Source organism: Lemur catta, chromosome 3 (assembly GCF_020740605.2).
Source record: "Lemur catta isolate mLemCat1 chromosome 3, mLemCat1.pri, whole genome shotgun sequence".
Lineage (NCBI taxonomy): Eukaryota > Metazoa > Chordata > Mammalia > Primates > Lemuridae > Lemur > Lemur catta.
In genome coordinates, this window is record NC_059130.1 from 66,653,700 (window position 1) to 66,665,910 (window position 12,211).

The following is a 12,211-nucleotide window of genomic DNA, read 5'->3' on the forward strand; positions in this document are numbered from 1 at the left end:
ACATCTGTAAGTGTGAACATGGACTATCCCATCCCTAAATGAGCATTGGGGATTGTTTGGCCTTTTTATGTTTGGTTTTGGTTTTTTCCTCTATCAGCTATAGTTAGTTTCTTGTCATGCATGCACATATTTGAACTCTGCCGAAAATTCAAGGAGACCTCTCTGCAGATCTCTGGAGCTCCTTTATGTTTTTTTTTTTGTGTGTAGCTCCCTCCAGTAGTCTACCCTGCAAATTCTAACCATCTAAACCTTCCTGAATTCTAATTTGTGTCTCTTCAACTCAGCAAGACTGCCAGGCCTTGTTTGAATCTCCCTCCTTGTACTGCAGCTTGGAAACTGGCTCCAGGCAATAAGCTTGGGGCAATTAAAGGTCTCATCTTACGTGTTTGAATTCTCTCAGGGATCAGAAAACTGGTGTAAATTGTCCACTGTCTGAAACCCATTGTTCCTTACTGTTTGTGTGATTTTCTAATTGTTCAGGGTGAGCAGATAATTCCTGTAGCATTTACTTTTTTGTAGGTGGAAGCATAACTGAACAGATGCAGCTAGACTCTATTGCTAAATGAAACTTCATTATTTATTTGAGGGATCTATGGGTTATTTTTGTAGTTAAGAGCGAAATAATAGATTTCTTTATTTCAAACTTCAAATTGTTTATACATTTTTAAACTTAATGATTTCCCTCTATGAATTCCTAAAATAGATTATGACGATAACTGCAATTCTTATTTTTTCCTTAAGTCATAAAACCAAGAATATAAACTAATAAATTAGCATTTAATATATGATATTTATATTTGAATGTTTTATATTTCTTTTTTGGAGAGGAAAATAATATACAACTAAGACAAATTGATTACCATATTGTATTCAAAACTTGTGAGACCTTGATCAGGTTCAGCAATAAGTATCACAAACAGATCAAAATGTAGTGGAATCACACTCATAATCAGTATGTGAGGTATAAACCAAGTATCACTGGTGCCCAGAGAAGAAGAAATTATTTCTTACTAGGTTATGAGAACAGACTTCACCTGGAGGTGACATTTGAGCTAGCTCTTGGAGAATAGATAGGTATGAAAGAGTAGGAAGAATTAGACTAGAATATTTCATTCTCTTTATTTCTGTTTTTTTAAGCATAAAGTTAATATCATAACTTCAGGGGTTATTCCACCCAAGGAACAAGTATCAGATGTAATAAATAGTTTTATGTCTTGCTAATGTATTGTTTATTTATCCAAGCTTGTCAAGTTTGTGAATTAATTTTCTATTGCTATATAACAAACAAACTTTGTGATTTAAAACCATTATTATCTCACCTTTCCATGTGCCAGGATTCCAGGCATGGCTTAGCTGGGCCATCTGCTCAGGGTCTTATAAGGCTTTAATAAAGGTGTCAACCAGGACTGCAGTCTCATCTGAGGCTCAGAGTTTTCTTCCAAGCTTACTAATTTGCAGAATTCAGTTCTTTGTCATTATAGGACTCAGGCCCTCAACTTTTAGGGACTGTCTACCATTCTCTTTTCGTGGTCCACTCCACAACATGGCTGTTTGATTCTTTAAACCAACAAGAGAGCATCTTTACTGCTTCTAATATATTTACCTGTCTGACTTCTGTCTCTCATATCTAGACCTTCTTTTAAAGGGCTTACCTGATTAGTTTAACACCTTCCTTCCTACCTCAGCACTCCCTACCTTCTCCCCCATAATCTCCGTTTTGATTAACTGAAAGTCAACTGATTAGGGACCTTAATTATATCATCAGAATCCCTTCATCTGTGCCATATGGTGCAGCCTAATTACAGGAGTGATATCCTATCATATTCACAGGTCTTATCCACACTCAAGCGATAGATATTATATAGGGCATATACACCATGGAGAGGGAGTCATAGGGGCTATCTTAGAATTCTGCCTACCACAGTTTGACTTACATGGTAATATCATTTGTAGAATGCAAATTATACTTTATGTAAAGGATTTAGATAGATTGGAAATACTAATAAGCAATTAAATAGTTGAAAACAGCTATTTTCTAAAGTAATTATTACTGTAACCTTAGTAGATTATTTTTACTTTTTTTATTTTCTTAAAATATAGTTTAACTGAACTGATATGCTCATTATACATTAAGTAAAGAATCTCATTGAAACCTTGGAAATTTTCCATTTGCTTCCCAATAAATATGTGCACTTTTGAAAATCCTTAGTTTCCTCTTTTTATATAATTTTAATACTTAGATCTGTACTCTGTTAACTATTTTGAAGTGATGTGGTAATGTTCTCTTAGCAACACGAAGGGGGAAACTGAATGCTTTTCACAACTGGAAGTGCAATGTTGCTTAGCTACCTATCTTTTTAATTTTAAATACTAGGCATTTCAATAATAGCGTAGCCCTTAAGCTTTTAAGTGTTTGCTCATAACACATTGCAGTGTTTTATGTATGCTTTCGCCTCTGTATATTATAACTGTTATTGTGAAAGTTTAAGAAAAAAGAGGACTGTATTTAATAGCAGTCAGTAGAATACCTTAACTACATAAAATCAGTCATTTTTTAAAGAAGCTCTAATGGACATAAATGAAATTACAAGATGTGCTTTAGTATGAACTTACCTCAAATGCAGCTCTACTACAAAATGTAATAATTATACCAATCTGTCACTAGATCTTGATTGTACATAAAATTATTATAGACTGTCTAAAATGTTATGTATAGTTATTTTAAAAACAGCAATGTTGTTATATGGCAGCAATATCATTAAACACATACTGAAAAAGCACTTTATTATATTATGTTGCTGTCATGCTATTCATATTACTTTTTCTTAAAAGGATATCAAGTACTAAACAGTTTTATTGCAGTGCTTCTCCTGATTTGGAAAAGAATATATGAAGATTCTTCTAGGTTGACTTTTTCAATACAAGTTTTTTCCTGTGTACTCCCCTTCCCCCAAAAAATAACTAAAGTAATAATACTTATTGTAGAACACATTTTCAAAAGTATAGGTAAGTATAGAGAAAAGATTTAAAACCACTATAATCCTGCTTCCCCCAGAGAAATACTACTAAGACTTTAGTATATTTCCCTCCTTTGAATATTTTTATAGCAAAAGATCATATTTCATATTCAATTTGTATCTTTTATTTTCTTATAATTGTAGTATAAGCATCTTTCTAAATCATTAGAATTGTTTGAAAACATTTTTGTTGACTAATATGTGGATGTACAATATTTCCCTTGTTATGTTTATAGAGACTGTTTCTCATTTTTTATTATAGATAACACTGAGAAGAAAATCTTTATGCAAAACCTTTGCTAGCATTTCTGAGTTTCTTTCTTTCTTTTTTTTTTCAGTTTCAACAGTTTTATTGAGAGGTTTTGTTGTCTGTGAAACACACTAGAGGTTTAGGAAGGGGACACATTCACTTTGCGAGATAAGGGTTTCCCACCACTAAAGGAAAGGCATGGGGCGGGGCACGCTGGGTCGGGATCCATTTCCCACCTCCTTCTGCTATGCTCACACTTCTTTTCCCTCTCAGCCAGTACCACAGAACACAAACACAAAGACAGAAGCAAAACAGCAAGAGCAACCTCCAGTGGGGCCACACCCAAGCCTTCTCCCCTCCCCAGGCTGGGCCAGGGCTGGGAGGGGCAGGGCAGCTCACTCTGCAGCCCCCAGGCACACCTGAAGGCTGTGGGCTCAGACGGGGTGGGCCTAAGTTAATAAATTAGAATAAATTAGGGGGAGGAATGAAACTTTGTGCTGGGAGGGCCCCTTCTCTCCAACACGCAAGAGAGTTGGTGGGGGAGGCAGGGGGATCTCCAAAGGCCACTACAGTGGGGGTAAGAGCGGTGGGGGCAGAAGTCTGCTTTTCTTCCACATCCTTTCCAAACAGAGCAGAAGAATTAGGGGTGGGGGGAAGAGACACATACAAGGAGAGGAACCCTCTTTTCCTAGGATAAGGAAGGGCCAAGAAAGAGGATGCTAACCAACCTCCCATCTCCCAAACCATCGCTAAGGTTAAGGATTTGGTCAGTGAATCAATGAGGTGGTGATGGGAATGTGGTGGGGAAGCAGAAGAGGCTGGGAACGGGTGTCCAGCCACACATCTCCCCAGCCCTTGAGCAGAAGAGACACAGGTGGGAGGAGGGCGGCAGGGGCTGGGGCGGGGGCAGCAATCACTGGTCAGCTGCATTTCTGAGTTTCTTAATAGGGATTCTAGAAGTGTTACAGGTCCTAGGAATGAGATGAACATTTAAAGACCTCTGAACATGTTAGTGGATTACTTTCCCGAGAAGTTGACCATCCTTATTAACATTTACTAGTTTTATTTTAAAAAGAGGAAGAAACAGTTAATAGTTAATAGTTTTTGTGATTAAGAAGAATGAATTTTTTAAAGTGTTAGCCATTTGTAATTATTTTGTGACATTTTTCATTTGTGTCCCATTTATTGATAAATCTTTGTATTTTATTGATTTTTGGAGACCATGTACTGCATTTATCCCCTTTTCTGTTATATTTTCCCATTTATTTGCCTTTTAATTTGATTTATATGCTTTGGGAAATACAGATCTTTCAAAAAATTCATTTTAAAATCTCTCCACCTTTTTGTTTTCATTCATCGCTTTTAGGCTTATATAAATCCCTTTACTGTGCAGTTTCTCTTACATTTTCTCTCTCTTTTTTTTTTCTTTCTGTTTTTAAATTTATTCTAAAGCATGTAAAGTGTATTTTGGGTTATAGTGTTGGGTTAGGAATAAAACTGAATTTGTTTTCAGATACTAATCCATTGTTAGAGCACCAGTAAGAATAATATTTTCTTGCCCATTGATTTGTCATGGCTCTTTTATCAGATACTAAATTCTGGAATACTGGGCTGATTGCCTATTTTTTATTCTGTTTTATTCATCTTTCTAATCTTGCATCAGAACCACATTATTGTTTAGCATTATCATTATCTTTTTTTATATTCTTGACTGTTTACCTCTCCCTGTAAAGTAATATAGATTGTTTACTTTACATCTCATGTTATGGGTTATCATAGTTATTTTATGTTTTTTATTGCTGTTGTGAATGAATTTTTTTTAGATTTTCCGACTCATTTTTACTGAAATATTTGAAGGGTATTGATTTTTAAAAACATATATACCTGAAATCTGAGCACTTCAGTCTCAATAATTATGAGTTGATTTTGTAGAGTTTGTTGATATTTAATCATAATATCTATGAATAATGAAAATTTACTTTTCCTTCCTAAAACTTATGTCTGGATTAGCCAGAAATTCCAGAATAATATTAACTAATAATGTTAATAGTAGATATTTTTGTCACAGGAAAGCTAAAATCATGGTTAAGGGAAATCTATGGTCAACTTTCCTTTAAAACTAAAATCATAGTTGAAAACAAATCATCTTTGATTATCTTGGATTTGATTAACTGCTTTGCAAAGTTACCATAGATGTGGTGCATAAAGATCTTGGGCAATGTTCATTTCTTCAGCAGGGTGACAGCAAGGTGACAATGACTAATTACTACTAATTGGTAACTTTAAAAGGAAACGAACCAAACTTCAGATTTAGACTTCAGCTGGGGGGGAGGAGGAAAGCTAGAAGGAAGCTAGGTGAGTTCGTCTCTAGGTTCCCCCACTTCATTTCCTTGAGAGCAATTTCTGGCATGATGATGGGTGGATTGTCTCTGTTTTCTAGGAAGACTGTAAGGGAGAACTAGAGGTGAACAGCACTGCACCTCTCTTAAAGTGGGAGGGTGACAAAGAACATTCATGGAATTTACTTCTAGAAGATAGCAGAGCAGGTATTTTGTTTAGATGGCCTTATCAGAGTCCAGCGGTAAACACTGTTCAAGTGACACAGGTGGCTGTGGAAGTCTACTTTGTGGAATTTAGCTCAGACTTCTCCGATAACAGGGCTAGATTTCTCATTCTAGGAGGGTCAGAGGGAATTATCTTGATGGACCTTCTCTACCCCAGCAAAGTTCATGGTGGACAAGAGATTGTTTAGCTGCCCTTCATGGTGTTCTCACTTATGCCATTGTTGCAGAGACCTGAAGCTACAAGTATATAGATGGGAACTTTTTCTGTTTTCTTATGATGATAAAGGATCAGCGTTTTCCCTTTAAATTGTCACCTCTGTGGATGTATTCCAAAACTTTTGATGCATAATGAACCACTCCAGAACTTAGTGACTTAAAACATCAATCATTTATTTAGCTCATAATTCTGTAGGTTGGCAGTTTAGGTCGAGTTTAGCTGGACAGTTCTTCTGTTCTCAGCTAGGCTCCCTCCTGAGTCTGTGGTTAACTCTGGATTACTTAGGTAGTTTTACCTCTGGGAGCTGTCTGGTTATTGGCTGATGGTGCCTCAGCTCTCCTCTAGTCAATGTTTCTTTCTCCAGAAATTTAGTGGCAGAAGCAAGCAAAGCCTCTAGAGGCTATAATCAGACCTGGGACAATGTTATTTGTATTGCATTCTGTTGCCCAAAAGAAGTCACAAGACCAGCTGATTCTAAGGGTAGGGATATAGATTCTACCTCTTGATGAGAGCTGCTATAAAGTCACATTGCAAAGAGTATGGACACAGGGAAGTATGAAGAATTGGGGCCATGTTTGCCATCAGTCTAACATGAAGGACTCAGAGATGTGCTTAGAACACTGGTCCTCGTCAGTGTAGATTTTAATTTGCTATTATACAGTTGTGTCACCCAGCTCCCTTTTTATCTCAGCCTGTTGTCTTTATATTTTTTTATTCTTTTTATAGCGTTCTTTCATTTTTGGTTGCTTATGTATCTTTATTCAAATCTATGCCAAATAAAAATTTTCTAAAATAATCTTTTGGCTTTTTATTAAATTTTACTCAGAGATATCTTCTCTGAATCTTCAAGGTGTAATTTCTTTCTCATGTGTGAGAGTATTTCTCCTCAGAGCCCACAGTGATTTTTCTTTTTTCTTGGGACATTGTTGGTATTTGCCAACAGAGTGTGGGGTTCTTTTCACTATCCACTCAAGCTTAAATGCCTTCTCAAGTATGTATCTGAGGAATAGGTTGTAATATGGTTCCCAGTGACTGGCAGGCAGTCATAAATGTGGCTTTGCTGAACTAAGCTAGGATCATCTGCTACCATGCCACTTATGCCTGGTTTTGGGACACTTTAAAAAGGTGAAATATATGGAAAAAAACATATTTCTTTAACATGCACTACTAACAGGGTTTTTCCTTTATTTTCCCTCTCTGCATAGCTTTTCATATGATACTGAAACTTCTAGGATACAGTGAACCATTTTCAGTGCCCCTCTGTCCTGTTCTTTACTGGGACTTGTATTTAAATGGGTGTATAAAGTGGTGTGCCACCGGGGAGTTGGAATGAGTTACACAACTCTGGCTGCCTTGAAGCTATCCTTCCACGACATAGGCAATGTGTCTCTTAAACAGCAGTGAGGAAAAGGGAGCAAGCTAAAGTCCCTTTCTCAGCTGACAGAATTATTGTGTTTCACAGAGCAGAACTATCCTTTTCATGGTGTGTACCAATCAGAAAACTGGGACCATCATTCATTTGTTTTTAGTCCTGGTTTTCTAGGACTTTCAGATGGTGAAACTATTTGAGGTTTCTCATCATAGATTAACTTAATTTTGGTAGGGTGTGCTGTTTTCCTTTTCTGTGCCTTTGTATGGATTGTTGTGAGAAGGTGGGAGAGGCTGGACTGGGGGATTCTATTTAGATGCCATCTTAAGCTGAATCCAAAATGTATTTAATTAATAATGCATTTTCCATTTTTTGTTAACCAAAAAGATGTAATGAATATATAATAAAAAACATAGCATCTGCAAACAGCAGTTTTGAAAGGCTAAGATTTACTGCTTCTGTTAGCTTGTGCAGTGTTATAATGTGAATAAATACACTCTTCCATTATAATTTTGGCAGGCGAGAATTCTACCACTGAACCACCAATGCTGGACAACTATTCCATTATAATTCTGGAGTAATTACATATATTTCTTAGTCATCTGTGTTAGTCTGTTTGCATTGCTATAAAGAAAATACTTGAGTTGAGGCTGGGTAATTTATAAAGAAAGCCTGTATAAGAAGCATCACACCAGCATCTGTTTCTGGTGAGGGCATTGGGGAGCTTCCAGTCAAGGCGGAAGACAAAGGAGGAGCAGGAGTGTCAAATGGTGAGAGAGGGAGCAAGAGAGAGAGGAAAAGTGTGACATTTTTTTGAACAACAGCTGTCACATGAACTAATAGGGAGAACTCAATCATTACCACAGGGAGGGCACTAAGCCACTCATAAGGGATCTGTTCCCGTGACTCAAACACCCCCCCACCAGGCCCCACCTCCAACATTGGGGATCAGTTTCAACATGAGATTTGAAGGGGACAAAAGTCTAAACTATATCATCCTCCATTATGAATTCTAAAGTTTGCTGTTGGAGAACCACAGCTCCAGCACTTTGCTTTTCTCTCTGGTCCTCTCCTAGCCATCTGTGGTCTAAATGTGGGACGTATGCCTGTCAAGGAGGGTGAAGGACTGAAAGGAGTACCTCCAGAATTCTCCAAGCCAGCCTTTGGAATAATAGGTCAAAATAGCTGCCAGGGCTAATTGTTAGATCTTTGGAGAAGTGATAGTTACTTCCAAAGATGCTGTTTTTTCCTTAGTTGCCTTATTATTGGTAACTGTTTCTGGCACTAAGTTTAAGATCTAATGGTAAAATTACAAATTCAGGGATTCCATCTCATTGGAAAGTAACTCGAGTTTCTACAGCTGCAGAAGTAAGATTTGCTATTAACTATGTGATTTATTGCTTCTATAATCTCTGATGAATGATAGATCTTAAGCAATGTTCACCATTTTTTTAAAATGACTTGGTGTAAACATCTCTTGAACTTTATTAGTACTGTAGTTCATGAATTTGGTTTATGGAACAATTGTCTATAGCCTGTCCTCCTCAGTTAAGAGTTTACATTAGTGCCAGATTTTGACAACATTTATTTAACTTTTCTACAGTAGTAACCTAAGTGTGTGTGTTTTCAAATGCCACATAAATCAGAGACTCCTACAGTCATTAGGGATAATCAGAATCTTGTCTTCTTAACTAGGTCAGTGCTCTTAAACTGAGCTCTCATGGAACATGTACAGACTGTTGTATAAAGGTGTGCTTCCACTAAGAATGAATGATGGTAATCGTTTCCCAGGTAGTAGAAAAATAGTTTTTGGTCTTAAGCTTTTCTAGTCCTTTTGTGTGAATTACCGATTATTTCACTAGTGGATAATAAAGAGGACAAAAACTGAGCAGGAGTCAGTCATGTTTAGTTCACTCATTTATTTTTTCATTGACACATGCTTGTGATACTTATGTTACCTATTTTTAGTATAACTATGCTTTATATTATTCTAGATTTTCTACTGGAATTAAATAAAGATTTGTCACAGTGTTGTACAAAAAGCACAGTGACTTCCAAGAGCTCTGACATTTGACATGGTTTGAGAACCATTGAACTTACCATCTTGTAAAATACTAGAGGACAAGGACTTTTGTCATCATCATTATCACACATATGATCAGAAGCCATTGCAAGTTCTTGAGTGAAAAGTAACATGAGGAAAATTGGATTTGATATTTTTGGGTCAATTTTTGCAGAGTTTTCTGGAAGGAGTGGTAGAGGGTGAGAGTAGGCATAGCAATGAAGATGGAATGTAACCACTTTAAATAGTATTATCAATTCAGTTTGTATTAAGCATTTGATTAAAAGCTCCAAAAACTCTAGCATTGTGATCTAAATTAAAATATTAAGGTGGCTTTTTGTCTTTCTAGTTTGACAAGTTAATTTTGAATTGATGAAAGTTGTACATGATGACTAAAGCAAATTTTAGCTTATAGTTTCTCTTCCCTCTGGTCTACTCTAAAACATGATTCTCATATCATAACTATTTTTACAATTTTGGCCAGTAATTCAGCAAGTAGACTCATAAAGAAGTCATTGTCACAAACTTCCAATTACAGGGCCATAATGTAGCTGTTAAAATGATGACTAAATGTGGAAGACCAATCTGTTAAAATGGTGTCTAAATGGGGAAGACTGGTCCTTGCTGGACAAAGAAATATGCAAGACACTTGGCTATGTGTTGTGGGGTGGGCGATGGAGAAAGGGAATGTAAAATGGACTCAGATGGACTTTAACCCCAGGAAGTATGCAGGGGAATAAATGAAAAAGATAACTATAATAGCAGATAGGAGTAACAGTAGAAGGAGTTATTGATTAGGTACTATGAGAATTCAAAGAAAATATATCAGTTGGGAGAATCTGGAGGAGTTGGCATTTGAGTAAGTGAGTTTTGAACAGGCACGACAGATAGGGTAAGGAACATTCTACCTCAAGGGAGAAACATGACCAAAGGCACTGGCCCCCAAACAAGTGTGTGTTGAATATCTGAATGAATGGAGTTGATAGCATTTGTTCTTCCACTGATTGATTCCGTATGGCCTATGAGGGCTTCCTATTTGCCAGGCACTGTGACAGGTCAGTGCTGGGAATATAACAAGATAGAGCTACAGTCTAATAGGAGAGACAGCTGAAACTGACTAATGAATATGCAAATTCAAAGCGAGAAGGACTGTTAGGCTACTGAATGATTTGGGTGAGGATAAATGTTTGGACTGGGTAGTCAGGGAAGAACCCTTTGAGGAAACAAGATGTGAGCTGAAACTGATCTTTGTTATGAGTCAGTAGTTTACTCTTTGGGGTATTTACCCTGTTTGAAGTCTTTATCATTGTTGCTATCCCAATACATTTAATTTGGCTAAATTACTCCCCCTTAAAACACAGTAAATGAAATTTCTCTTTTCCACCATATTTGCTTTATCCATTGCTGAATTAGTTAGCTATTGTTAAATTTACTGTGTTATCCTTGTTTTACAGAAACCGAAGCTGAAAGATTGGCATCCTCCTGGGGGCTTTATTCTGGGATTGTGGGCACTCATTATCATGGTTTTCTTCAAAACTTACGGAATCAAGCATATGAAGTTCATTTTTTAGACTTGATGTATGAAGAAGAATGCATGGAAAACTGCAGCCTTGGATAAAAATTTATGTTATTATATGTTTTAAACATGCTTTGCTCTACGTGAGTTGGAAAAAAGTATAAGGAGGTTAAATTTGAACAAACTATTGATTTTATAACTTAAAAATAATTATTAATGTAATTGCTTAATGGCACTAAATATATTTCAGGTTTTCATTTTGTATGTCATAAAAACAAATGGTACAATGAGAATATATATACTGATTGATTCTTTTTTGAAATCACACTTTCTTTTATCTCCTTTTCATTTGGAGAAGAAAAAATTCTGAAGACATTAAATTCTCACTAACAGAGGTAACTTCTGTTAATAATTTTCTGTATGTCCTCCCAATCTTTTTATGTATACACATATTTTACCCCAAAGTTGGGAATCATATATTAGGTTATTAAGTATGAAATGTCCGATTTCCTTAAGTACTAAGTTTGACAGTTGATATCTCTGACATTTCACTTTGACACTTCTTGTTTTATTTTTATTGTGAAGGTACTCAGTCTTGCAAATACGTGTTTTGGCCTGAGATTGTCTTTCAGAATTTTTTAGAGCAATTTTTGAGAAACCATGGATAAGTCAAAAATTTGTGTTATTTTTGAGTATGAGTTCCGTTGTGGAACCAATGCAGTGCAGACAGCTCAAAATATCAACGAAGTGTTTGGGAAGAGTGTAGCTAATGAAAGCACAGTATGTCTATGGTTTGAGAAGTTCTATTCTGGTGATTTTAATCTTGAAAATGAGCCACCTCGGCAGCCTGAGACCAAGGTGGACAATGATGAGCTGAAAGCTGTAGTGGAAGCAAATCCATCTCAACCTACATGTGAACCAGCAGCAAGGGTTGACCTTATTGTTCCAACAATATTGGACCATTTGAAACAAATTGGCAAGGTAAAGCTGGATGAATGAGCTCTGCATGAATTAAACAAGCATCCGCAGAGCGGTCATCTGGAAGCTTGCCTTTCTTTGCTGTCGCGACATAAAGGCGAACCATTTCTACACTGTATTGTTACGTATGATGAAAAATGGATGCTTTTTGACAATTGCAAGCATTTGACACAATGGTTGGATAAAGATGAAGTGCTGAAATGCAGTCTAAAACCGAAGAGTCATCAGAAAAAGCTAA

At 36.5% G+C, this 12,211-nt stretch overlaps 1 protein-coding gene across 1 annotated transcript in view; it reads left to right on the forward strand.

The window, feature by feature from the left end:
* The window catches only part of PIGK (phosphatidylinositol glycan anchor biosynthesis class K), a 108,971-nt gene extending 97,582 nt beyond the window's left edge, over positions 1-11,389 (forward strand). Inside the window, exon 11 of the mRNA XM_045547721.1 lies at positions 10,934-11,389. Within this exon, the coding sequence (XP_045403677.1) occupies positions 10,934-11,050 (117 nt within the window). The 3' untranslated portion in view covers positions 11,051-11,389. The remainder of the gene's footprint in view (positions 1-10,933) is intronic.
* The last annotated feature ends 822 nt before the right edge of the window (positions 11,390-12,211 follow it).